This window comes from Sturnira hondurensis, unplaced genomic scaffold (genome assembly GCF_014824575.4).
Source record: "Sturnira hondurensis isolate 20B ecotype Veracruz unplaced genomic scaffold, ASM1482457v3 Scaffold0021354, whole genome shotgun sequence".
NCBI classification, from domain to species: domain Eukaryota; kingdom Metazoa; phylum Chordata; class Mammalia; order Chiroptera; family Phyllostomidae; genus Sturnira; species Sturnira hondurensis.
In genome coordinates, this window is record NW_028093985.1 from 35,996,115 (window position 1) to 36,021,121 (window position 25,007).

A 25,007-nucleotide genomic window follows, 5' to 3' on the forward strand; every position below is an offset into this window, starting at 1 on the left:
AATGAAATCCAGTGCCCTCCACCTTATTAATATGTATAAAGCTGAAGTCACATCTGTGCAAGGATCTATTTTTAGTGGACCCTACATACTAAAATCCTAGTCTTGCTCTCTTAAACTATCAAGCCTACCATAAATGTTTGATGATGAACAAGCCCATAAAAAGAAAATGCAGAAAATGAATAGAGAGAGTCAGTGCGTGCCCTGCCTTTTAATTACCGGTGGCTTCCGCACAATCCTGCTCCAGGCTGGGTGCAGGCAGAGAAACACATCAATAATTTTTGGGGGGGTGGGGGGCAGGGTGTGGGTACTGCAAACAAATGGATCTGACTACATTGTATTTATTCTTCGCAAGCCAGATAAAGATGGAAGGAGTAGAATTCTACCCCCAAAGTGTGAGATTTAAGAAGGGAAAAGTTAAGAGAGAAATAAAAGCATCCAAGACACGAAAGATAATGAACAGTCTTGTTTTATTACTTTTAAGTAATAAAGAGCCTTTTCCTTGCCTTTTTTTTTGTCTTTTTTCCCTTTTTTCTTTTCTTTTTTTTTTTTTACAACATACATTAAGTCGTGAATCAGATGTTAGGAGATGTGGAGATGGAAGGAAAATTGGTGACATCACAATATTTTTACAACTTTACAACAAATATAAATCTGAGTTTGTTGTATCTACCAGTGTCTAGCAAGGGGGGAAAGCAAAGGCACACTCGGGTTTATGGACCCTCCCCCCACATGCAGTGGGGAAATAAAAGAAAAAGGGAAAAATACTTAAATGCAGAAGACCAACTCAACACATGTGGGCACTCTAGGGTCAACACCTTAAGTGATGGGTGGCGGGATGTAATTTTGACACAGGCCTTCACAACACAGCGGAGGCAGTGATGCCCACACACAGGACGAGACAGTGAGCACCCCACTGTCAATACTCTGGGGAGTTACGCTTGGGGAAGAAGGTAGCAGAGTAGCACACACCCATCACTTTCCTAAGTTCTGCATTTCTAAAACAAACAAAAATCCAAGGAAAAAATACAACGATCTGTTTCTATCTAGAAAAGACTTCATGGTTTCAGGGCACAGAGTTCACAGAATGTGAACTTTAATTCCAGTAACAAAACAAAAATGTAAGGACACAAAAACAACAGAAATCTACCCTGAACAGCAAGATGGCAAGAGGTGGTGGGACGAAAGGCCGTGCGTGCCTTCTCACTCCACGCCCAGGTCTCTCGGACTACCGAGGTATCCCCTTTGCACCAGCCAACTCAACATTGCCCCAAATCATCTTTTTTGCAGGTTTTTTTAAAGACAAAACTAAATGCAGATCAAACTAGAAATAAAAAGACAAAGAGACCATCAAATATGTTTAACTGTTTAAAAAAAAAAAACCATAACCAATAATGCTCACAGTTTACGTAGGCTGAGAGTTCCTTTGTTCATGATAGCGTAAACAAAAGTCCCTTCCGTGTGCTTGCACTAATAAAAACCCAGGGGAAAAACACACACCTACGCACCCCCACAAACCATAACAAAAGGATAAAGAAATTTTTTTAGAAATTAAAAATCTTTTGCCCCAGTCAAGGTTTTTGCAGCATCCATTGTGGTTGGCCTTGTACTTGGAGTTACTCATTAATCACAGCAGGGTCCAGCCTGCCTGCATCTATTTCCATGTCATTTCTTTGTGTGCATTGCTCGAGTGCACAGAGCACTGAGCTTGGAGACTCCTCCCAGCTGCTTGCCCAACCACACACAGCGTGTTTTCCAGCCAGTGGACCTGGCAGAAATAAGGACTGGGACTTCAGTCCTTTTCCTGCTGGTAAATGAGGATATCACCGTGCTGAAATGATCTGAGAATTTAAAGGAAGCAGGGAGCCCTGGAGGGAGAGGGGATTTGCCACCCACAACACTGGGGTCCATGCTTGGCAACATGGCCCAAGGGTGGTTGCAATTGGCACGACTAGAAGGGTGAACTGGAGGGTGTTGTGCGCCCAGCTTTCCCAGGCTGCGAGATTACAAACATCACAACTGCGTTCTTCTTCCATCTGCCGGACAGCTAATCTTCCAGAGGCCTGGAGTGGGGTAGGGGGGAGGGTTAAATAAATATCTGTATTTCGAAAGGAGGAAAAAGTTTATCATGACATTTTACAAGTGTACACAACTCAGGGTGTAAGGCACAAATTTACATGTGGAAAACAGGCTATTCACAGATGTAACCCCACGAAAAACCCGTGTGATCAAACCATTAGTTTATGCAAGGTAGCAGCCAGCGTATTAATTAGTTCACACTGTTTGTGGATTCTGTTTGCTGTCTCACATGCAAGATGAGATTAGATGGCGTATCACAAGCTGGTGCCTTCACAGAAAGGAGGAGCCGCTGACAAAGCCATGTCGGCAGCAATGGGGCATGGATGTGCCATTCTAAACCTTCCTGTCCTGGTTGCTTTAGAAGTTAGGATCTGGAAGGACTTTTGAACTAATTCATTTTTTTTTTGCATGTTATAGAGCACAGAGACCTGACCAGCAAAGTGACTGGTAGATTCAAATAAATATTCCCCTCTTAACTTTTTCCTTTAGCTAGATACCAGATAGTCCAAACACAACGCTCAGAATTCCAGCTCCAACTTATTTACTCAGTGAATTTATTGTAAAAATAAAGAAACTCAATTATTCCAGTTAATGGATTTCACGTTAAATAGTGTGACTTCCAGGGGCTTTTCGGAAGAGCTGTTCACAGGGTGGTATGTGGAAGAGTCCTTTCCTTAAGGAAAAAAAAGGGGGGAACAATAAATAAAGTTACTTGCGTTAACCGTCACGTTACTTCATTAAAAGAGAGGAGCAGAAACCTATGACATAGTTGCCCAGCATGGCATTAATCTGCTACAACAGAAAGCTGTTAACACTGGTGGGCACTTCACAGTATCTGCGCATAGTAAACTTCTGCCATTGTTAAAAGTCTGAGTTAGAATTATCAATGAATTCTTTTTTTTGTCTTTTTAACTTGCATGATTTTAAAAAATGTATTTGTTTTGCAAGTTGGAACGCTAGCCTAGCTTGGCAGCGCCCTGTGCAGTCACGGAGAGTGTTGTAGTTGTTCACCTGTGTGAATGTGAATGTGTGAGTGTGTGTGTGTCCGCGCGCACATGCGCACACGTGTGGGTGGGTATGTGCTTTTGGCTCATGTTTGTGATGATATTTTAAGTCTTTTGTGAGTACAACCTGTTGCAGGGAGTGGGGGGGGAGGGGGGAGTGAAGGAAGAGAATGGAGGTGAGTCCCGCGTCGCAAAGCTTCACCAAACCATGTGGGCCACTTGGAGAATCCCCCCAAATCCCCGAGGACGCAGCGTCCCAGGCTCTGCTGCAGCCGTCTTGGTCTGGTGCGCACTCGGGGGCTGAGACCCGAGCTGAGCGAGCGAGTGCCTCGCCTTTCCTGTTGGCTCAACACCTGACCCCACCCCTGGGATTATGTACACGCATCATTGGGCTTCATGGATGTGGAAAGGGGGGCAAAGGTAGGTTTGGGGGGTACGTCCGGCTTTAGCGAGGGTGTGCGCTTCAGCCCCGACCTGGTCAATGAGTTGTAGGCGTTGAGGCTGGGCTGCCTGGAAACAGTCACGGCCTGGCCAGACGCCTGCGAGCTGTGCACCTGGATGGAGTCCACTCGCTGTGGGGCGGGAGGCGGGTTATCTCCCCGGCCAAAGCTCTGGTTTCTGGAGAGGTGGGAGGAATTGGAGGAATTGGTATTGTTTCTTTTGAGAGTGGCAGCCTGGTGGCTTCTCGTGAGCGAGTTCGTGGGGTAGCTCCTCTTATAGTCAAGCCCGTAGGAGGAGGAGGGGTGCATCTCCAGCCGCTTGCTTAGGCCGCTCTGAGACAGGGAGGCTCCCGGGGGGCCTAGGGAGGCCTCCCGCTGGGGTACTTTGGGGGGCAGGCTGTCCAGGTTCTCCACTAGGTTCACCCCATGGTTGGGACTCTTGCTGTTGAGATGCTCCTTGATGGTTTTATACTCCAGGGTGGCCGCCTGGTCCTCCAGGGCCATCTGGGCCACCTCGCTTATTTTAGGCTGGTCCACATACTCATGCTGGTAGCCCTGCTGCGTGATGGGCAGGACCACCACGCTGGGGATGTGGCTGGGCGAGGCCCGGAGGGGCAGGTCCGTGGGAATCACAGGGGATCCCATGGGGGGCATGTCCTTTGTGCAGGCATTGATGAGGTTCTGGTTCCTTTCCCACTCCCGGCTGCCGCGGCTGGGTTTCCGCTTCTGCTGCAGTGTTGGCGTGGACTCTGGGGTGGGCAAGGCTGCCAGATCCAGGTGGTGCTGGTCAGCCTTAATGAGCATCTTGGCCGTGTTGCTGGGCGTGGTGAGCTTGCCGTTGTGCATGAGTGGTGTGAGGATGGCCTCTGGCTTTGGGTCTTTGGACTGGGTGTCACCAAAGAGGCCACTGAGCTTGGTGACGCTGCTCATGGAGCCCCGGCGAGAGTGGGTGAGCTCCTCCTTGCGTTGCACCGTGGACACCTCTTTGCGCCGGTGGTCGCAGACACAGTACACAATGATGCCTGAGAAAACGGCCCCCATGACAAAAGCCAGAATCACCGCAATGGCCAAGAGAGTGACAGGAACGAGCTGGTCATGGCCTTTGAGGTAACTTTCACGTATCACTCCTGCAATAGACATGGCATGTGGTGTTAAGAAATGAAAGGATACCGAGAGGCATATATTTGTTTGGCACTCACCCTGTTAATTAATAACAGTAATAGTGACAACAGCACCTCAGCATAAGTTGTCACCAAGGTGCAGCTTGCCAAACATTAACTAATTAATCTTCCCCAAGCTCCCCCCACCCTGTGAAGTAAGTAAATAGACTTTGTTGCCTTCTTTCTGTTCTGAAAAAGTGCTTCTTTGAAGTGCTTGCTCTTTCTACTTTGCATTACTCTGTGGAATATGGGAGTTAGGCGTTTCCAAAATTTTAACCCTTTTCCCTCTTCATCGTTTTTCAATCTGCCCCTCGTAAAACTTGGATAACAGATACTTTGAGTCAGGGAGAAGAGGCGACAATTTCACCCACGTTAAATGAACAAACCCGCACAATGCTTCGGGCTTCCAGGATCTTTTCTGATGACTTCCTTGTGAGCACAATGGCCTTTATTTGGAGAAAAGCTAAGTTTGCTTTTTAAGCAACTGGAGAAAGGACAGTATGTGTCATTTACAGTGAAGGAAAATAGCTAAAGCCCACAGATTACAAACGTATGCTGTTTTTGCATCACCCCTCGAAAGAAAAAACGCATGCAGACGCACACACACACAATTTCAGGTAAATATGCTGAATATTTGAATTAAGCTCTTCCCGTACTTGAACTGAAAGGATATTTAGAAAAGGGGCCCTGGGTGGGCTTGAGAAGGGTCAGGTCTCATTATTGCAGCTGGATTTTGCTGTCACATTGAGATTTTTCATTAGAGCTAATCTCTTCAATTTAATAAAGATTACATGGCTACGCCCACCAATAATCGCACACTACGTCACCCAGGATGCTGCTTCTGAAGAAAGTTCCTGCTTCATCAGCCACCTTGCTGAAAGACTGATCAAACGCAAACACTGAAGCTTTTATTTTTAATACCAAGTGGGAATATGCATCACAAATGTCGGCTCTTAAGTGCTTGATGTGGTAGCTAAAAAATAAAATCTCAAATATTTCAATTCCTGCCTCTGGAGAGTGAAAGAACAGGAATACATTACAGGCGCTGCATGGGCTGAGCAAATGTAAACATTGTTCCAATGATGGAAACTGATAGTAAGACAGAAAATGTCCCTTCTCTGGGCCCAGGAGACCCATTTCTCATCTACTAAATCAACTCTTTCTGGACCATGTTTAATGTATCTTCCTGGCAGATATCAGTGGCACAGAATTAGAATGAAATGAAATAAAAATCTCTACCCCTTCCCAAACCCACGATGCAACCCTTAAACTTCTGCTGAAATGCTTTGTCTATGTCTCAGCTGAGACCTCGAAGAAATGCAGCTTTGTCTTGGGGTTTTTCTGCTAGAATATTTTGATTAGTGATGGCTTTAAAACTCAGAAGATACATCCTCTTTTCTTTGTAAATAGCCCTCCCCGCTCAATGGTGACATCACAGTTGGTTGCTGTGGAAATAATGTCCAGGAACAAAGGATTGTGACTCCAGGTGAGGAATAAATAGAAGCAGCCAAGATCTCTTGAGAAAGAAAGATTCTGTGATGAAATAAATACCCTTGATAATGTAAAGTAGAGGAGGCCATTCATCCCCGGGAGAGGGTGTGTAAGAAGGTAGGACACTGAATAACTTCCAAATGTGACACTTTTCAAATATTTCTACATTTATCTTCATGAACTTTTAAGGGGTAGAAACTGAGCAAAGCCAGCAGGACCTTCAGGTATAAGTCACACCTCTTATGCTGTGGAGCTCCCTGAGCCGTGGAATGTCTTGGTGTCCAAGTATGTTTTAATGCCTAGTTACCAAGGAACTGTGCTAGTGAAAATTGCTTCCTTAAACCTGCATTTCCTTGTTGTAATGCTAAAACAGCACTGCTTTTCTTTCAGTTTTGGTGGTGCATGGTGTTCTGTTGAATATCATCAGTTCAAACCACTTAGGTATAATGGTAAAAAAATGTAAACTGAATAAAATGGTTTTAATTTCCCTCATTGATTTGGTTATCTCAGTGGGGCGACATTATTCATTTTACTTTTAGACAGAGGAGAAAGGAGGGATATAGAGACATGAATGTGTGGTTGTCCCTCATGTGCGCCACCCTCCCCCCGACTGGGGACACAGCCTGCAACCCTGGCATGTACTCCAACTGGAAATTGAACTGGCAACCTTTCAGTTCGAAGGCCAGTGCTCAATCCACTGAGTCACACCAGCCAGGGCTGGGTAAATTTTTTTCATAGCAAAGGGTTTTTCATAAATATTAGGAGCTGTGCCTTCCCAATAAATGCATGCTCATAAGTACCTGTCCACAGCTGGCTCTGGAATTTTGTAATTTAAATTGCCCTCTCCATTTAGGAGAAACATGAAAAGAAGAAGGCTAGAACAGTCTGTTTTTTTTTTAATTCATTGTTTAATTGAGAAGACTGCAAAATTTTCAAGTTTGTCCACTGCTTCCTAACTTTACTTTTAATTTCCATTTATCTTTCATGTCTGAAAGTTCTCGACTATCTTTGACTCATGGAAACCACTTGTTCTTTCACTGGGAAAATCTCCTTTTTAGTGGGTACTTTGGGTTCAGGTTCTTAGTTGTTAATGAATCAAGCAAGGTCTGACTTTTGAGAAAAATGGTGTCTCAGATAGTTCCCCTGTCTCATGTTTCGTAAATAATGCCCTTAAAAACCTTTCCGTATCTCTTCAACTTTGCGATAACTACCTTGAAGCACGTGGCTTCCCTCATCTGCTTTTGGAAATTCAGAAACTCCAATCCAGAATTAGAAACAGCTCAGAGATTAAGTTGAAAGTGCCATCAAGAAGAAGTTAACAATTATTTTCAGAAAAATCCCTTCTGAACTTAAAGCTTTTTGCTTATATCATGAAAAAGGGCAGAGGGGCATTCATGGAAATGATGAAACCATCTCTGTAACACATTGGTCACAGCGAAGGACCGAACACAACAGACTGTCAGAGAGGCTGGGGGTGGTACAGGCTGTACCAGATCAGGTCTCTGAAGGCCTGGAGTCTCAGGCCTACTGCTTGCTGGGTGACCTTTTGGCAAGTGACGTAATGACTCTTGGCCTCAGTTTTTTCATGTTACGTGGGGTTAACCCGTCCTTATTGGGTTGTTACTCCGTCAAATGAAGTAATGAATAAGAAAGAGCTTAGATGTTGTAGTTTGCAGGACAAATCTAAAGGTCAAAAAACAGCCACAGGAAAGAAGTGGTGGATTAGTACCTCACCAAGGGCTTAAAACCAACAGTCAGGGCTGCTCCAATTGGTTCCCTTGGCTATGGACCTCCTGGGGGAGAGGGGACAGGCCATTTTTTCCCAGACCCAAACCCTGTGCTGTCCAAATGCTTCCCCAAAGGGTGATATGGAGAAGCAACATAAGACACTCCCTATTGGTCCTGAATTTTGAAATAACTAAACAACAAAAGTGGGAAATGTTCAAAAAACAGTGATTATAGTCTTCTTACTAGTGGGGCAGTGATCCTGTAATCAGCACATTGAGGAAAGGCACCAAATATTATATGCATGTATCAATCTCACCCCCAGAGCACTAAGTAAATGATTATTAAGCAAATGGGTTTGTAGTGCCAGCTAGAGACAAGTTTTTAATGAACTTCTAAACTTGGTGGGTCATCTTTGGAGTGACTGTAACCTTGTTTCTGAAGTCACTGAAACTTATCTCCAATCATAGAACAGAATATAATTATACCAACATCCATTAGACAAAAGAAATCTGTAAAGATGCTCATAATTTATTCAAAATAATGAAAGAAACTATTTTAAAAAATGAAAAGAAACTCATTCTGGGATAATTCCAGAAGAGACAGTGAGGGTGAATGGGTTATTTCTAACAACTGAGTGTTCAGGTAGACTGGAATAATTCGAAACAAATGCCTCTGTGCAAAGGGCACTGGGCAACCCTGCGGAAGTGGACGGGCCTTTGTTCGGTGGTGAGTGCACCAGCCCAGGTTTCCCGACACTGTGGCATGACCAGTTAGAGTTGGTTTCTCTACTCTAGGGTGTGCAAATGCCTTTCTCTTCCAATCCCTGGGTTTTTTGCCCTCACCAGCTGAAAATGGGACATTAGTAATGAAAACAGTTTCCAAAAGATCCTTTGCATTGATTCATTAACCGCGAGCTATTTCTCACCAGTCATGAGGTGCTAAATGGTTTATTCTTTCCACCTTCCTATTGCAGGAAGCAAGGCACACAATGGCTTAGCGATTTCTCTGAGATCATGACTAAATGGGCAGAACTGAGAAAGAATAGATTCTCCATTGTTTTTTTCCCCCCTGAGGTGAGAGTTTTCAGATGCTGGAGGGAGGTCTCAGAGGGGCAGTTTGAAGGGTTTTAGAGATTGAAGCAAGGAAAAGATTATGAATGACCCCACCCTCCGGCCCCTATACGTTATTCAAATAAGAACAATTATAAGCTGTGAAAGAGGAGGTCCAACAGAGTTCCGATTTTACCTACGATGACCATGTCAGTGCATTTTGGTATTCAAACATCGAATTCTTTAAAAATTGGTATCCAGTAGTAGCCCTGCTTACAGGTTCTCTGCAATTGCCCAGTGAGCATGGGGAGCCCAACACCAGGGTCTGTGGTGTTCTTGGTGCCTTTTCTGTCACTCTCCTAGTATAACAAGGTTTCAGCTCCAAGCACCTTTGTGGCTGTCTTCAGCAAACATTTACTGAACACGAACTAAAGCACTGTGCTTGGTGCTGGGGAGACCAAGGTGAAGGTGGCCTCACCCTGTGTGATACAGGAGGGGAATGATGCTCACACATGAACTATATTCAAAGTGCAGACGCACCACGAGATGCATGGCTTCCACTTCAATATGGGCAGAGACTTTAGGGAGGAGGTGGCATTTGAGACAAGCCTTTTAAAGGTACACATGGTGTCAGCTGAAGTGGAGAGAGCAGCCACAGGCAAGGCATGGAGGGAAGGAAATGAAGGCTGTGCTCGTTAACAGTGAATGGTCCAATTCCCTGATAGTCTCCTGCGTCCTGCATACCTGGCACTGTGCTGCACTCTTAACTTGCCTCTGGGCTTACACACATACTGTGGTCTGTCCGAAATATCCTCGCTCACTTTCTATTCCTCTGACTCTCTCTCCTTTAGGTCTCAGCTTAAGTGGAGAAGCCCTGTCCAGCTCCCCCAGTGTAGGTCAGCTCTTCCTCCTACAAGTGTCCTGAACTCTACCCTAAAATCATGGCTCTTATACTTGCTTTATGTTTTTCTTACCCACCTAGGCTGCTCTTGGAGGGAGAGATTTACCACTGAATCCCCAGACATAAAGAGTGCTCATTAAACACATGTTAAATAAGTCACAAATGAGTATTTGTAGAAGGGAAATAAGAGTTAGCTCTAAACAGCATTTGGAAGCAGGTTGTGATAGCCTTGAATGACTGAAAAAGATATTTAGAAGACATGCCCATTTTGAAAGGAAAGCTCTTGGTTAGTTTGCCTGCAATTCCAAGGGTTTCTTTCCCAATAATGCTGACTTTCAGCTTACTTGCTCCACGTTGAGTCCATTATTGAAAAACTGGCTTCAGAGAGTCAATACCATCATAATAAAAGCACAGCTAGTCTCCATGAATCTATAATTGCTATTTTTTAAATTAAAATAGTCTTCAACTATATTTATCCCCTGCATTGTACAGAAATAGATGTTATCCTTTTTAAAAAATCAAAACAAACAAAAAACCCTACTTAAAATCAATTGCTCTGATTTCTAAGCTAAATAACAAGGAAGAGCCCTACCCATCTGTTGCCAATTATCTTGCTAAGTACGTGAAACCCAGGCAGCCAGTACCTCGAAATGGTTAAGTGCATACTTTCGCCTCACCCCTGTTCACTGGACTGCCCGTTTCAGAGCTGCTGTGATATGATGGATGTGTCTGTCTCCATAGTGAAGTGATTAATAGGCATCTGTGTAAATCAGACCCATAACCACAAAGACAACAAAGCCTCTCTGTGTCCTGTAGAGAAATCTGCAAGGGCAAAAAGGAGGATGGACATTTCCTCCACTGCTGAGCCAGAGCAGGGTTGGTGTTGGGTCTGAGAGCTAAGAAAGATGGCAAAATACCAGGAAAAGCCCTAGAGTAGGATCCCCTAAAAATAGACTCTTGATTCTGCTTTATAGTAAGACAAGCCTACAATTTCCTTGAAATCCTCATAACAACTTGGGTGAATGGAATCTAACAACCCAGTTTTTCTTGTTTGAACATCTTATTGCAACAAAATGCCAGGCTTACAATCCTGCAAGGCAGTATGAATGAAGTAATCATGGGCCAAGAAGCATCATGGCCGCGAACCACAGAGGGCCTGCTATAATCCCTCCTAAGGAGAGAAGAAAATAAATGGGAGGGAAACCTTAACTGGAGACAATCTGGCCTCAAAGCCACGCCCCCGCCAATGGTGATGACCACGCTGAAAGTGCAGTGGGAGCTCTCTGCGGTTATCTCGGCAGGAAGCAGCCTTCTTCTTGTCTTACGGCGGGCGTAATGTGAACCAGATGGCTTAGTAATAAACTAAAACTTCAGGAGCCATAGAAATGGGCTCAGAATTTATAACTCAAACTTTCCTTTTCCTTTTATTTTATCCCCCGCCCCCGGGTCTGTGCCAATAGAAGACTGAAGATTCGGTGCTGGAAGGGCCATGGTCAAGGTGGTCAAGTTGAATGGCCACACCAGAGTAGAGGCAGCTTGCTGGCTGTGTAATATCCTCAGTTCAGAAGCTGTTTTTTTAAAAACTTACATATTGAAATAGTGCTGACTGTGACTGACTGTGGATGACCCCACTTCCAGTTCTATCACCTTTAAAATGGATGCATATTGTTGAGGGTGGGGGACCATCCCAGGAAGAAAAGGGAGAATGAACATGAAACTCATTTGATTTCATATTTTGCAAGGAGAAATAGCTGCATTTCCCCCTCTGTGCCAACAGGAGTGCTCAGTTCACTGTCCCCCTCTGCTCCACTGTTTTAGATTGGGCTCTGCGATGGGAGCATTCAACCCAGGGCAGGGGTTGAGGTCTGGATTGGGAGTCATGATAAGCTGCCTTTTAAAAACCATGCCCTGGGATGGTGGTCTGCGGTTCCATGTGTTAGAACTCTCACTGTCTTTGCAAAGGTAATGATTCTTTTCAGGTGCACAAGGTTTTAGCAGTATTTGCATGGTTTATTTTCCTCCTTTTTGAGATTTTCTTTCTAATAAAGCTAGAAACCTAACATCTAAGTAATTTCTGAAACCAGACAAAGCATTTCTATTATCCAGCTTTCTGGTTGCATCTTGTTCCTTTGCTCTCCCACAAAGCACAAAGCTACAAAATGGATAACAGGATTTTCTTGTAAAATTGTGACATTCAGGTGATTCTTTGTATTATTTGCAGGCTTTTCTTTTTCTTTACAAAGCAAAGATAAAACAAATATGAGGCAATAGGTCTGTTGGAATACTCCTAAAACCAACAAATTAAACTTACTAGAAATACAGTTCTTAGGACCTAGGTTATAGATGAGGCTGAATGTTAGTAGTTAAGAACAGACTTTCAGGTCATAAAGACCTGGGTTTAAGTATTGGCTTTGTAACTCACTAGCTGTATGCTGTCGGGCAGGTCACTCAGTCTAAGCCCCAGTAGTGTTGGCTGTAAGTCGGAACAGTTAAATAGATTAAGTAAATGAATGCATTTGAAGCACTTGGCATTGCAGAAATGTGTTAAGGCTGAACTAATAATGTAAGGGAAGTGTTTCTACAATTTGTGACAAGTTAACCTGCCTTTGACAGGGTCCAAGATAGACAATTTTAATGCAACCCTTTGGTGGGGTTCAATTATGTTAGCCAAGAGTGGAAAGTAGGACTTAAAAATATAACAAAATCCTGGAGAGTGACTTTAAATAAGTTGGTCCATCTCAATGGGAAAATTCTCCTAAATCAGTGCTACTTGGCATCAGCATCACTTGTAACTTGCTAGAAATAGAAATACCTGGGTCCTGCCCAGACCTTCTGAATCAGAATCTCTGGAGCTGGAATTCAGAAATTTGCATGTTAACAGGCCTCCAGATGATTCTTATGTTCACAAAAGGTTCAGAAGCACTGCCCTAAAGGACATGAATAGTATTCCGGAAAAAGCATCTATGTGTTTACCTTTAAAGTCCAACCTCAGACCCCATCGAGGTGGCGTATAACCAGATTTTAAATGAGTAAGTGCAGTCTTCCTTGTTGTTCAAAGTCTGAGTCTTTAGCAGGCCTCATGTATGACAATTGCTTTACTGCGGTTACCTTATTCTGACAAAGAATACAGAATTGATGTGATTTTACTGGAAAGACTAATCCCTAACACTTTCCCCTGGTACCTGACAAAAGCTTGACATGGCCTAAAGTACTGTGCTGTCACTCCTGTGACAGAATCAGCCCAGTTTGCTCGAGCCAGGAGCCATTGGAAAAATGCTGGTGGTCTCTTTCTTTGCCCCAGCATGAAGACGTGGAGGGAAGTTTCAGGTGCTCCCCATCTGTGTCCCAGGGGCCATCAGATATATCCTAGATTGGACCAGCCCAGTCAGGACCAGGTCCCAGGGAGAGAAGCAGCAGAATCTCAGTGGGAGCTCACTATTGACCAGCACAACCTTCTTTTAAAGGCCTGCACCTCATGTCACCTCAAAATCAGCTCCACTCAAAATCGCACACAGCATCCAGCAGCATTTCCCCTCCATCTTTGTATGATCGGGCAAGAGAATAAGAAACTCAAGAAGATTATTTTCCTTTTTATTTCCAGATTGAAGGAAGGGTCTGAGTTCATGTTTCATTCCTGCGTTAGAATAATACAAATGCCCAGCACAATAATGATGATAATGCCCAGTGCACTCATTGGAGCACGGTGCTTACAGAACTGCTGAGCTGAACTGAATCTGCAAATCTATAGAATTATATAAGATACTTTAAATTACATTAAATTTCTGCTGTGTGCTTTTAAATCATGGAGTGCAAGACCCATAGGCACTCAGAGTATATTTATTACCTTAACAAATGTGAGATGATTGTGTCCAGTGTTATCTATTATTTATGAATAACAAGAAGCTGTAAGACTGGAAATGACAAGCTTTAATATGTCCAAAAGGTTAGGCATAATGCAGTTTGCTGCCCTATAAATTTCTCCACATCATCTTCCCTCCTCATAAAGCCCTGCCAGTGGTGACTGCTGAACTTCCATTATTACCGTACGGTTCCTAATGACTGCCCCCGCCTTCTGCGAAGAAGTATAATTGCAGATACGTTTTTGAAAAAGAATGCATTCTTGAAAGAAATGTAAAACTTTAAAATAATTGGGAAATTCCTGTTATCCCATTAAAAATGAATCTTTCCACAAAGACAGTTTCAGACTGTAGACTTCCGAGAGCTTAAGAAATAACTAATTAGGGACGGCAAACTGCCACACTGCTGGTAATGAGCTTTCTGACACCGGTGATGATCCTGTCTACTGTATCCAGTGTACTTGAATATACCCAACTACATTTCACTAGTTCACCCCCCTACAAGGACGGGGGATGCTGGGAAATTGGCCTGTGACACTGTGCCTTCGGACCCTTTCGGGCCTGCAGGGCAGCCTTTTCGCTTCCCGGGACTTCCCCTAATACTTGCACAGCCTGTACTTCCCTGGGACCCGCCCAAGAACACAGCTTTTCTATTCTTTCTCTCTGTGACGGTGGTGTGAGTTATGTATTGTGAGCAACTCTTGCAGCTTGAGGCCATTGTCATATGTCAAGAAAAGAGAAATGTCCTCAGGAAATTTCCCCGTGTCCACTTTTTGCCCTTGCTAGACGACTTTGTCTATGGAGCAGTAAGGTAATGCAAAATAAAACTTGCGACAATCGTTTTTTTCAATTCCAAGAAATGAGGCTATCAGAAAGTTTTATTACAAAGCTGTTATTTTTCCATTATTACACATGATTCTAAATACAAAGGACACTTCACAGTTTTACCATTAGGTCAAAAAATTTTAGATGAGCGCAGTGCAGTTGAACCAATAAAGGGCAAATTGGTAACTACTCCAGATGTTCAGTGAATAAGATCATGCCTAACCCAGGCCCTGCAATCCTTGGAAGTTCCATGAAGCCGTCAGAAAGCTTTGTCACTGTGTGTGTGTTTGTGCATAAGATGGGAGAGTGGAGATGGAGTTCCAGGAACAGGGTTGGGGCAAAGTGGACTCATGTTTGTGGTGGAGTGCCTTGAAAAAGAGGCTATACATTAAAGGTAAGAAGCCCCTCTAGTAGGTGAGTTGAGTTTTTAAACACCCTAGAGTTTAAGTTGTTGATTTTAAAAGAAAAATTCAAGTCCCCATAATTACAATTTAAGTCTTTCGCTTTAAAAAAAAAAAGAAAAGAAAAATGGATGCTAGGTAAAAAAAAGGTTTAGTATCTCTAAAGAGGAAATTAAAATATTGGTGTGCACTTTCAGAGAGGCTGGGAGATGAAACAGCTTTCTACATGGCTGGCATTTAACTTATTTCCCCTTCTACCTTCCCACAATAATCTCATCCAGACCTTAGATAAACTCAGCAAGCCCCGCAGAGGATACCCAATTAATCAGATCAGATCTGTATCTCTGGCGGTGCTGCCGGGAGAACACTCACAGCCTTCTACCTGGGCTCCTCAGTCCTTGGCCCTCCCTCCCGGCACACAGGCCCAGGGAAACTCCCACGTCATCTGTTAAAGAGCCCAGCACCTAACCTGGCAAAATCACTTTTCTCAATTTTTCAAAGAAAAGCCAGACTACAAATAAATTCCTTTTTTGGTAACTGACAAAAAAACAATATAGCAAAAATAAATGGTAGCTCCCTGGATTATACTCTCATTTCTCAGTCTCCCTGGTTATGAAAATCTCTGTTCTGGATGGAAACTCTGCCATGTGCCATGCACCCCAGTACTTAACTAAAGTGACAGAGAAGCCCATGGCTGGCGTTCAGCTTGCTTCGGGCTTTCCCTAAATAGAGCTTTTAGCTCGGCATGGAGCATCTGTCAGGGAAATGCCAGTGAGGTGCAGACACTTCCGATCCCAAAAGTGATACCAAATTTTATGTCCCAAATTTACTGTGTATGTAACTAATAGCCTGATGGGATTGACTAATCAGTTTATTATATTCCTGTCATTTATCAGTCTCCCGACCTCCATCTTTCCCTCTCTCCTATCTCATTTCGTCCCTTTCCATTCATCTGCTCTCCTATCCCCCACTGCCCCTTAGTCTGACCTTCAAGGCTCCACATTTCAGTCTCATTCCCATCCCGGCCCTCTCTACTTCATCACTTTCAGCCCAGCTCACTACTTGCCTCTTTATCATGACACTCTCTTTCAATAGCTTTGTGTCTTGGTCATGTCACTTATTTAACTTGGAATATCGTTCCCCCTTTTCCTTCAAGACTTGCAAGGCTTTCCCCAAGCTCCCAGCTTAGAATGCGTTGTGTCTCCCTTTATCCTCTCTCAGCACTTGGCCCACTCTCTTTCACTTCACTTCTTTTACTCTCAGACTTCACTCTGCCCCATCAGCTCGCCAGGAGGTCACCCGTGCGTGGCCCCTGCCAAACTGAAGCATCTCGAGGGCAAGGCTTATGCTGTAACAGTCAGCATAGGCTTGTATGCAACACGGGTTTGCTGAATGTTGAATGCATGGAGAGCAATGAAGCAGGGTTGCTGTTTTGCCTTTCTTTGAGACTAAGGTTATTGTCGCTGATATTTAAGTGTTATTTTGTAGTGCTTTTTGGATTCCAGTTTATCCCCCTCAGAGCCATGGAAATGGAAAAAAAGAAATAAAAGAACCACACAAAGAAGGAAGACTAATATGGTTAACATATAGTTGGTTAAAACCCGAGGTTAAATAAAATTAGGAAGGATTAAGTTGCAACCACGCCTATGTTTAGGAACAATGGATTCTGAGCCCTCCGTACTTAGAAGTGGCGTGTGACAGCCTCCTTTTAGTGACAATCATTTAGATTGTGTTTCAAACACATATAACTCGTAGTGGTAACTCTCTGAAATTAAATATTTTTCACAGAATGAAATTTTTACTTTAATTCCTGTTACATGGTTTATTCTACGAGTTAAAGGGCAAATGGAATCTGGAGATTAGATCTTATGTTCTCACTGAATGAATAAGTTATCGGGAATCTCTTCCACAGGATGGCCAGGCAGCAATGGGCGATATGTAGAACACGTAGTTCAATTTAAACTTCAGACAACATTTTAGTGTAAGTATGCCCTGTGTACTATGTGGGACATAGTCACACTAAAAAATTACATGGTTTATTTGAAATTCCAATATAACTGGGCAGTCTGTATTTTTTCTAGCAATCCTCTTCTACCCCTAAATAACATGGTGCTGATTATTCCTACAAATATTCTTTAGACTGTTAGACCCACCCTAAACTTTTGGAGATTAAAATAGTTTAACAGATAGTAATAAAAATGATACTGAATCATTATGGCTTAGTTAGCATAACTTACAACTGAAAAAATATTAGTGGACTGAATTTTAAGAACTGTATTTTATTTTTCATTTTATCAGCAATAGCAGCAACTTGATACCAAATTTCTTGTGAGCTTTGCAGGATACTTTTCCTCCAACCCTCAGAAACAGAAATAAGTGAACTCCAATTCAAAAGGGTTTTTGGAACAATAGCAATCAATTTCCCATCTCTTAGTGTCCTTGGCCTTGACCACACGTGTTCCCAACCGGGTCAGTTAATGCTCAGATCGTGGGGTTGAAGGCAGAGCGCTCCTTGCTCCTCCCATTAATAGGCCTCCTCATCAGACAGAAGTCCTTTTTCTGCATTCTCTTAAAACTGTCCTGTTCAACCCTCACATTTAGAAATAACCGTGATATACTATAGGTTTTACTTTAAAAGCTATGCAAATTATCACTAGCTTAGTTTAAAAAAAAATAAAGCTCAGGCTGTTAAAAAAATAAGAAGGCCTGAATTTGCCAGCATTTCCACAAAAATGTTAAATATGAGCCCTGTGCCAAACATCCCTCACTCTCTCCTTCCTCCCTGTCAAGTGATATATGACTGCTATAATATTGGTCCTGAAGGGAAGGACTGAAGAAAAGGGACTGAAAAACTATTTCCAAGTGCTGCGTCCTTGATGTGTTCAGCCAAGTTGTCTTCGGTTGCCTAATATCTTTTCCTAAAATCTGCTGTGCACAGTTTTGCCTTGTTCACAAAGACAATGGTGGTCGTAAAAGCTTTTTGATACATTTCCTAGTCTGCGTGCGCTTCATCTGTCTGGCCATTTGAGAGTTCTTGGACAGGAACTATGTCTATCTCCAGAATAGCCTGTAACTCCTTATTGGCATCCAATACTGTGCTATGGAGCCAGTAATAAATTTTGTTTGAGAAGCTGCAGAAAACATTTTTGTTATGGTAATGGTACTGAAGAAATGGCAGAGAAAATTCCATCCAAGTTAAGGAGTCAGGGAAAGAGGGGAAGCTTATTCCTCTCCCTTTATTACTGTCATCAGCAATAATTTTCTCAGTACATAAAATTAGGTACACATGACTTTGATAGGACCTAAAAACTACTTTCCCCATCAGGAGAACTGGGATGCTTTAAAAATCCCCAATCCATCAGGTTTTAAGGATTGGAGATTGTTAAAATGGAAGAGTGATCAGGCTAGGTTCTATTATCAAATGAACTCACTTAACGTCAGATTGCTAAGCTTGTTAATGAAGAAAGCTGGACTGTAATGGTCTGGGACTCAGAATAGGTAAAATTTGAATGAGAGAAAAGGGAAAGAAGGGTCAAGTGTAGGTCACTGCCAGGCCAGGGGAATGTACTGTAACCCAAGCATCCTTACAGATACGGGAAAGGTAGCTGAAGTACTAAAGGGAGACTTTACCTTAGGCCACAGTTGGGTATTAACTAGCTGTAGTGTACACCTGGCTGCTCACTGCTCGTCTGGAGAAAATCTCACCAGATGTTTAACAAGCCTGGAATGACTAATTTTTTTAGTTAAATTTATTTTACTCTAAATTCTTCCTTCACTAAACTTCTCATTCCCAGTCACAAACACTCAATAGTTGGAGGAGAAATCAAAAAGCACTAGATAATATAATTGCAACATTTATAGCCCCGCCAACAGAAGGTATAGAGGTTATTAAATCTTATTCTTCCAAATGCTTCCAAATGCCAGAAGCAAAGTTTTGGTAGTAATCTAATCCTCATTGGACTCTTTGAATTACTCTAGGCCAGAGTTGCCCAAATTCGTGTCATTCAACTATCAATACTACAATTTTGTGATACCAATGAGCCTTATCAACCATATTATGTGCTTAATATTTCCTTTAAATTACCTTTAGAATGTATTTCAGATGGAAGTTATATCATTATCATAAATGGAAAAAAGTGTCACTTGTCATAGCTAAAAGGTAACTGTAAAAATAAAATTCAGTTAAAGCAAAACAATGTTAATTCTAGCTGGCTTCAGCAGCCAGCGAAAGCCCACAATCTAAGGCCCCGTTCCTCCTTGCCAAAAAGAGATAGTAGCAAGTTTAGGGAATTGTCAGTGATAAAGCACCGAATTGAGACATTTTCCTTGACAGAACCAAGAAGACCACAAGAGAAGTGAAAATGGTGTAACTTTCCACCACCTGATTCTTGAAATCCACGAGGCCCTGGAGACACCTAAATCATCTCACATAAGGTGCGGTGTGTCCAGGGCGGAGGCATTACTGCTGTAGGCTGCAGTGCATTTGAGGAATAAACAACGGACTATAAAGAGGATTGTTGGTAAACCCTGTAATTTATAAAATTCCATTCAGGATCGTTACGAAGTGTGGACAGTACACTCATTACCCTTTATAGGCCTTGTGATTCTTACTGGACTATTGTTTCCCAGACTAAAAATTGCTGATACAAATAGCTTGTGCATTGATTGAAATACAGTCAACATTTTAAATTATTCATTTGCTCTCTTATTTAAATTCTGTTTCTACATCTTTTCCTTATCTATAATAAGTATATCTTGATTAAATGTAATATAGTGGTAATATCTCACTTGAAAGATTTCCCCAAATATATAAACATACCGCAATTCTGGCATTTCCACTCAAATGGTAACATTTTGTATATATTGGCTATTTCATCCATTTTCTGAGAGCTCACTAAGACTCCATAAAATGAAGTCAGAAGTAGGGGGTTTTCTCCTGTTCCCAATTTATTCTTGCATCCCAGAGGTCAGCATTTACATTTTATATTTATGCTACCAGCTCTCTTGGCAGATCTGTACATGGCTAATTTCCTCACACATCTCGCAGTCTTCTTGGAAATCAGGTTTTATGGTATTGTTACTTTTGGTCAGAAACAAGAAGCACAAGAGTGGCTATTAATTCTCAGTATTGCTTAACCTAAAAAAGAAAGCTCTTATTTCTTTTGCTGTGGGAAGGAGTGGTGGTGAGGGGAGACCAGCCAGATCTAAAAATAAACTGGATTCTCTCCCTTATTCATATGTAATTAGAGTCCCTTTGTAACTACTGCTTACTACCTCAATAGTTATAGGAAGAATAAATAATATGTATTTTTAAATGTGGCAAAACTAAGAAAGCAGTAGCCAGGGCCGCATCTAATTTATCCACTTGGTGATTAAAGGGCTGGCTCTAGAGGCTCCAGACATCTGGGGACCCAGAGATAAAACAGAGCAGTTGGCTGTGTTTTTACTAATGAATCTAGGCCTTGACAGATATCAGGCAATTTTAAAGAAAAGCAGCAAGGACGAGAGACATTAGACAAGGCCAATAGGGTAATGAAGGGCAAGGCCAGTTACTGAGGGAGAAAATGACTTCATTTTCTGTGATAATGCTTCTGGTGTGCTTTGCAGGTCTCTTCTCACACTTTGTTAATATGACTATATCTACATACCACATCAGGCTGCTACTCAGAGTAGAGAAGGAAAGAGCCTTGGAACATTCCACACAGGGGCAGAGGGCTGGGGTCTATTATTTTGAAAGGAGGAGGCTAAGAACAATGGTAGCAGAAGGGGGTTAGATTGCAAGGTTGGGAACGGTGCTTCAACAGAATGTGAAGGACGCACAGGGTTAAATCAACACGAAAGACACAGCCAGGAAAAGAAAGGACAGCCGAGCTAACATACTCTGGAAATGCAGAACTGTTTGGAGGAGGAGGTGGGACCGAGGATGAGACTAGCCCCGAGTGGTTCAGTATATCTGCAGAGCAGAGCTGTGGGCTTTTCTGCTCACTGTTTTTTTTTTTTCCAGTGGCCAAAATAAAGGGGCATCGGACACCCGATTCCTCCTCAGCTAGCTGGTCAGTGGACACATTTTCTGCTTAGTGGGGGGAAATGTGCAGTATCTTAGAAACAATTCCAGAGTATATTTAGCTCCTAAAGCTGGCGCATACAAATGTCACATTCCTATGAGACAATCGACCCAGTGAAAAGAGCACCTGCCAGAGGCCCTCAGAAAACCCAGGAAACCCTCGCATCCCAGGAGATGCTGCACACACGGATGTGACATCATTAAGGCGTCCGCGTCAGGGGATGGAAAGAAAAGCAGCGAGAGGATTACAGACTGGGTCACATTAAGGAAGGGCATAATGAGTCAGAGAAGAAACGACTTTCCCACAGAATAACGCCACCACCAAAGTCGTAACACACAGTGCTTGGCAAAAGAAAAGAAAAGATCAAAAGAAATCATGATTCTTCAAAACAATTCAGAGCAAAATGAAAATCAAAATCATAAAAATCATGGTAAAAGAACATTAAAGCTCCATCTTTCAAAAATTTCTGCACAGCATCTCATTGTCTTTGCCCCATCAAATACCTAATTGTCAAAAATCCAACTCAAATTTGACAGGGCAAGGCAAGGAGCTCATAGCACAAGAACAGTGATCATGTTAAACACCCATGCAGTCCCCTCTGCCACCATTGTTTGACAATTTGTACACTGCTTCCAGCTTTGTCAATATTCATAATAAGACCCAAGAGAATGAACAATGCCGAATTTTAAAATGATGTCAAAGTGTTAATTGGACTCTCTGATAACCTCCATCCCTTGGGGGACTTAACAATTGGAGAAAATTCGAGCCACTGGTCTCAGTGAAGTGAAGAAAAACATAATTGTAACCCACAGCTAGATATTTGGTTGACATATTTAATGCTTTACTGGAAAGGCTGTTTGGTTTTTTAGAAAGTCACAGTGGGCAAACACAGAGTGTTTTTACTGAGCTGTCTCTTCTTGAGAACCCAGCCAAGACTAATACCTCTGTGGTCTTGTGCCACACATAACAAATAATGACACACGATAGGGGGCTTGTGGCCTGTTGTGACAGTTTTGTCCCACCCACCACAAACCGGCCTGGTGCCTTCTCAGTGTGGTAAGTGCAGGATCCCTCCAACTTACAGAGGCTGCTGAGACAAAACACACTTTTAAAAAGAGATTTGGGGCAGGGCACATTAATAAGAAGTTACAGAATAATAATAAAATCAATTAAGGGGACATGCTGAAGAACAAGTTAAAAGGGCCACGTCTTCTCGTTCTGGCTTGGCACACAGAGGAGGCGAGTGTACAGCATTCTCAGGAGGTGAGATGCAGAAGAGAGGATGGGAGTCGGGCGTGCAAGGCTGCCCAGAACACATGCTCTCAGAGTAAAGATGGAGATGGGTACACAGAAAACCCCGAGGGGGGACGTGGTCAAGACTGTCCTCCAAGGGTCACTGTGGCTGGACTCAGATTCCTGCTGGGATGAAAGTCTTGACAACATATAGGAGTAAACAATTCTGAATAGGGGGAAACAGGTCAAAACAAAACTGGGCTTTTCAGGCTCTGATTTACAAGACTGTTTTTTTTTTTTTGACAAGTAAAGGCCTCTTTGGTTGCAGCTGCAATGCAAGTAGGATGTGTTACCAGAAGCAGCAAATGGCAAGAAAGAAGATGACATTTCCTGTCTCTAACTGGACAAAGAAAGCAAAGGAGAATTTAGGACAGTTCACAGTTGAGCACTTTGATTTACTGCAGCTTCCTTTCCGTTTTAGATACATAGCAATTCTGCTTGATTAAATAACATATTTTTACAGAACAACATTTAGCTGCTGTTCTGTAAAGGCAATTACAGTATGTCTCGGGACCATGGCTCTGTTGAAATTCAGTGCCATGGGAGAGTGAGGTGCTACCAGCCAGGAAAGGCTTTGTCCTGCCATTTCTCTATTCACTGATTAAATGGGCCTTTACTTTGATTACGTGCACTTGCCAAAGCCCTCACTGCACCTCATTCCCTTATGGTGCAAAACCAAAGACCCAAAAATTACGGAACCAGGGAAGAGGAGGGGAAAGGGATCTCAGAAACCCGCATCTGCTTTGGGCCAGGCCACACTGCTTTTGGGTGGAGAAAGTTTAGCGACTGTGTTATTTGTTTTGTGCGGTCTCTCCTTGCTTGGGCAATAATTCAGGATCAAGCCTAGCACAGAGGATTGGGTTGCAGTCTTTTTTGAGATGCTTTCAATCATAGTGTGTTGGAGGTTCCTAAACTTTGCTATGATTCAGCTGGAAGCAGTTACACAGTCCTCCCTACTTTTCCCTCCCTCTCCCCCCAGAGGAAGAGGCAATTCCAAGGCCTTACCCTTCTTGTCTTGGTGATTATGGGAAGACACTGCCCCCAAAGAGTCTGTGCTGTCAGGTGAATGGAGCAGATTCTTCCAGTCCAGCATTCCTCCCCTAGACTCATACCCCTCTTGAGCCGCCGAATCTGACGTGGTGGTGCTGGGCAAGAGGGAACTGGAGTGCCCTGTTTTCATCACAAATACGGTTAGGGAAAACATCACTGGAGATGCCCACAGTCCCTTTGCTCAGAGGAGGCCAGGAGGTGGGACAGCCTAGCAGGTTGTCAGTGGGGTTCAGTGTCAGACCCCTTGAACTCAGAGAATAAACGGTCAGATCCCATTTCTGCTGCTTGATGGGTGAGCCTCTGGGGATCATTTAACCCCTCTGGGTCTTGATTTTCCTTGTGCACCAAATGGAGATTGAGTGGGATGAAGCGACACAATGGTGAAAAGACCTAGCAGTGTCTGACACATAGTAGATGCTCAAGAAATACTATTATCCTTCTTTGGTATTCCCATAGCAGCACTGGAGGCAGCATGTGTCCACCATGGGGACACCCTCTGTGACTGATGGGGGAGGGTAATGGTAGTGAACCAGCCTCTCCCCCAGCACAAACAGCTCAGCTGGCCTGAGCCTTTTTCCCGGAGGGTGTGTCTGGTTTGCAGCCTTTCCAACCAACAGGCATTTCTCTTTCTGGGAGAAGCAACTGCTTTCTAAAGGGATCTGCTCCCACCTCCTTTTCGCTGCAACAGAGGCCTCAAATGCTCCACGCTGTTATGATTTTGCCTTTCATGTTTTAATTCCAGCAATGTTATTTTCATGTTTTTACAAGTCATACTTGTGAAAGGTTGTTTTTGAGGCCACACTGATTCATACTATTCTGATAAGAAAGACAGCTTTTTGAGGTGCACAGTAGCCTGTGATAGGATGTCAGGAGAATGGCTAGTTTGAGAATTAGGAAAGACACTGGGCATTTCCTGTACATACATACCTAAGCCTTCTTCCCAGCATTCCACAACGTCAAATGCAGATCATAGCTTTGATCTACACTGGCACAATGATTTAAAGAAGCCCCACTACCGGATGTTCTTTCTGGCAGAAATAATACATAACCTCCCTGTGATTTTCTAGTAGTCTTTGGTTTATTTAACCATTTGACCTATAGCAACTTCCTGAGCAATTTTTAGAAAGACATCAGGGCAACTACCATGAATGAGCAATTGGTGCCTTTGGTAGAAAGCAGGACAGATTCTCAGGTGACTTCAACCTTGGGCTGTGATCACCAAGTACGTGATAAGTAAAATACTGGCCACCAGAAAGAAAGCTTATAATGATCAATGCATTTCCTTCTTTCTTCTTACAATTATTATTGGATGTTGGATCCCCAGGAGACTTTAATACTGCCAACTACAAAGATATTTATGTGAGCAGGGAAAAGCAAGTCAGCCGGTGGCTTGTCTAAGCGGTAATGGTCTCTGTGGAAGTGCCACAGTTACACGCTGCAGCAAAGCTTTGGGAACACTGAAGAGGGAGGGAGCTTTCTGTGTAGAACTTGTTTGGCTCCCACACAGCTTCAAACATCCACTTTGCTGCAAATAGTCTGGTTCCTATCCCACTGCTAAAACCACGTTCATTTAAAACTCAAGAATGCTTGATCTAGACTTTTTGTTTTTACAAGTCTGGCTTCCACATCTCGTCTCCTAACGCTGATTAGAAGAGAACTGGGGGAAG

General features: G+C 43.1%; 1 protein-coding gene across 4 annotated transcripts in view; it reads right to left on the reverse strand.

The window, feature by feature from the left end:
* Nucleotides 1–522: 522 nt before the first annotated feature.
* Nucleotides 523–25,007, reverse strand: part of SEMA6A (semaphorin 6A) — a 125,322-nt gene continuing 100,837 nt past the window's right edge. For 3 of the 4 annotated variants that reach the window (XM_037032391.1, XM_037032389.1, XM_037032390.1), the window contains 2 exons: nucleotides 23,296–23,460; nucleotides 523–4,647 (listed from right to left, as the gene is read on the reverse strand). In XM_037032391.1, the coding sequence (XP_036888286.1) occupies nucleotides 3,452–4,647; nucleotides 23,296–23,460 (1,361 nt within the window). In that variant the 3' untranslated portion in view covers nucleotides 523–3,451. The remainder of the gene's footprint in view (nucleotides 4,648–23,295; nucleotides 23,461–25,007) is intronic. The other variant, XM_037032392.1, reaches the window with a different exon arrangement.